Consider the following 2,532-nt stretch of genomic DNA (forward strand, 5'->3'; position numbering starts at 1 on the left):
ACTTGCAGAGGGTCTGGGTGCATTAGGGTCCCCCTCACCCCCCACCCCCTCAGCATGGGTTCCCCGATCCCTGACTGTCCCCTCTGTCCCCAGCTCTGTCCCACCATGTCGGTCTCCAAACTGCAGGATGCGGATGAGGTTTTCGGTGAGTCCCCCCTGGGGATCCGTGGGGCGCAGAGCCACCCGTGGGTGCAGCCCCCGCGGGTCCCCCCACCCTCCCTCCATGTCCTCCTGCCTGCCAGTGATGAGGGGGGGACCCCAGAGACAGGCTTGGGGACAACATGTGCTAGTGGACACATGGGGCATGAAGCCACCTGCAGAGGGACACGTATGGGGCAGGGGAACATACGTGGGGCACAGATATATGGGTATGGGGACATGCAGGGTGACACAGAGGACACAGGCATGTGGGTATGGGCACACAGAGTGTGACAGGGACATGGGGCCACAGCAGGGGACATGGCCTGAAGCCCCTCCTTGGGCCAGGGCTGGGGTACAGGAGGCTGCAGCAGGGCAGGGACAGCGGGGTGGTCCCAGGCAGACCCTGGGCAAAGCCACTTCCCCCCCCCCACCCCAGGTGATGGGGACACTCTGTCCTCAGGGACACCCCACTGCTCCTCTCCCCGTGCCGGGGCATCTCTTTGAACATTTCTCTCTGTCCCTCTGTCCCCTGTCCCACCCCACCGGGGTTCCCCATCCATCCATGTTCCCAATGCCCCCCTCTCCCATCCCCCCTGGGATCCCCTGCCCATCCTTTGACTCTCCTGCCCTGTCCCTGTGCCCCGCTGTCCCTCTGTCCCCTCTCCCCCGGGCTGGCCTTCTCCTCCTGACTGTCTGTCCACCTTTCCCTCTGATGATCTCCCGTCCTTCTCCCTGTCCCTAACTGGCCATTTGTCCCTCCATCCGTCTTCCTGTCCTTACCCATCCATCTGTCCCTCCACCTCTTCTACCTCTACCTGGCCTTATCCCTCCCTCCCTGTCTCCCTGTCCCTACCTGTCCATCCCCCCGTCTCCTTTTCCTTACCTGTGTATGTCTGTCCATCCATCCATGTCTTCCCTCTCCCTACATGTCCATCTGTCCTTCCCTTCCTTCCTCGTGTCTCCTTGTCCCTACCTCTCCACTTGTCTATCCCTGTCCCCATCCCTCCATCCATCCCCATCTTGGCTCTACCCATCTGTCCGTCCACCATCCCCTTTTCTTACCATCCTTCCAACCTGTCCATCCATCCTTCCAACCATCCCTCCCTTGTATCTCTTTGTCCCTCCCTCTCCACTTGTTCACCCGTCTCTTTCTCCCTTTCCCCATCCATCCCCATATTCCTTCTCCCTACCTGTCTGTCCATCCACCCATCCATATCTTCCCTCCCTACATGCCCATCCATCCTTCCAACCACCCATTGCTTGTATGTCTTTGGCCCTAATTCTCCATTTGTCTATCCACCTCCTTTTCCATGTCTCCATCCATCCATCCATCCATCCATCCATCCATCCATCCATCCCCATCTTCCTTCTCCTTACCCATCCATCCATCCATCCATCCATCCCTCTCTCCCTCCTATCTCCTTGTCCCTACTTCTCCATTTGTCCATCCATCTCCTTCTCCCTGTCTCCATCCATCCACCCACCCACCCCATCCTGCTCCCCCCTGTCCGTCTGTCCTTCTCTCTCTCTCTGCCCCGGTCTCTCTTTCACCCCCAGATTTTACCGCTGTGGTTCCAGAGACGCCGCGCCTGGACAGCAGCCTGCAGAAGGCCCGTGCCCGGCTCCTAGCCAAGGGCCGCCGCCACCGGCCCTCCCGCTCCCGCCTGCGAGACAGCGCCAGCTCCACCGAGGGTGACGAGGGGCCCGAGGTGGCGGTGAGCCCCGGGAAGGGGGGGGCTGCTGGGCTTGGGGGGGGACACCACGGACCCAAGGGAAGGGTTTTGGAGGACCCTATGGCTGGGGTTAAGGAGGGGATGGGAGGACACCCCGGGAGGCTGCTACAAGGAGGGAACACCCCGGGGGGGCTACAGGGGTGCGACACCCCGGGGGGGCTACAGGGGTTTGACAGACCCCCCCTCCATGCCGTGTGCCTCCCCAGGGAGGGGAGGGTGATGGCGGCCCCCCAGCCCCCTCACCCTTCTCCCACGGCGCCGAGTTCTCCTTCGAGGTGGGGGTGGTGCAGCGGGTGCTGGGGGACCCCCTGGCCCCCTCGCCCCCCCTCAGCCGCTACCGGCCCCTCACCAACGCCTCGTCCCAGGAGGGGCTCGCGGGCACCCCCTCGCCCAAGTCCTGCCACAGCTCCGACAGCTCGCCCGGCTTTGCCCGCCGCGACGCCCGGCCCCAGAGGCACAGCGAAGGTGAGACCCCCATCCTCCTTCTGACCCTCCCCCGACCCGGGGTATGCCAGGACCCAGCACCCATGTGGGGGGAAGTGGGTGACACCCCTGTCCTCGTCCTGCAGACGACAGCCGGGACATGAGCCCCCCCGAGCCGGCCAGCCCCACCGTGGGGCTCGATAAGAAAACAAGGAGAAAGTTCTTGGATTTGGGG

General features: G+C 63.2%; 1 protein-coding gene across 4 annotated transcripts in view; it reads left to right on the forward strand.

Moving 5' to 3' along the window:
* The first annotated feature begins 18 nt into the window (after positions 1-18).
* SAMD14 (sterile alpha motif domain containing 14) overlaps positions 19-2,532 on the forward strand; it is a 4,886-nt gene continuing 2,372 nt past the window's right edge. The window contains exons 1-4 of one of the 4 annotated variants that reach the window (XM_014959040.1): positions 19-145; positions 1,720-1,856; positions 2,240-2,339; positions 2,444-2,530. In XM_014959040.1, the coding sequence (XP_014814526.1) occupies positions 55-145; positions 1,720-1,856; positions 2,240-2,339; positions 2,444-2,530 (415 nt within the window). In that variant the 5' untranslated portion in view covers positions 19-54. Of the gene's footprint in view, positions 146-1,698; positions 1,857-2,080; positions 2,340-2,443; positions 2,531-2,532 lie in introns of all 4 variants that reach the window. The other 3 variants (XM_014959038.1, XM_014959041.1, XM_014959039.1) reach the window with 3 other exon arrangements.

The sequence above is a fragment of the Calidris pugnax genome, unplaced genomic scaffold, assembly GCF_001431845.1.
Source record: "Calidris pugnax isolate Ruff unplaced genomic scaffold, ASM143184v1 scaffold335, whole genome shotgun sequence".
In the NCBI taxonomy this organism is placed as follows: Eukaryota; Metazoa; Chordata; class Aves; order Charadriiformes; family Scolopacidae; genus Calidris; species Calidris pugnax.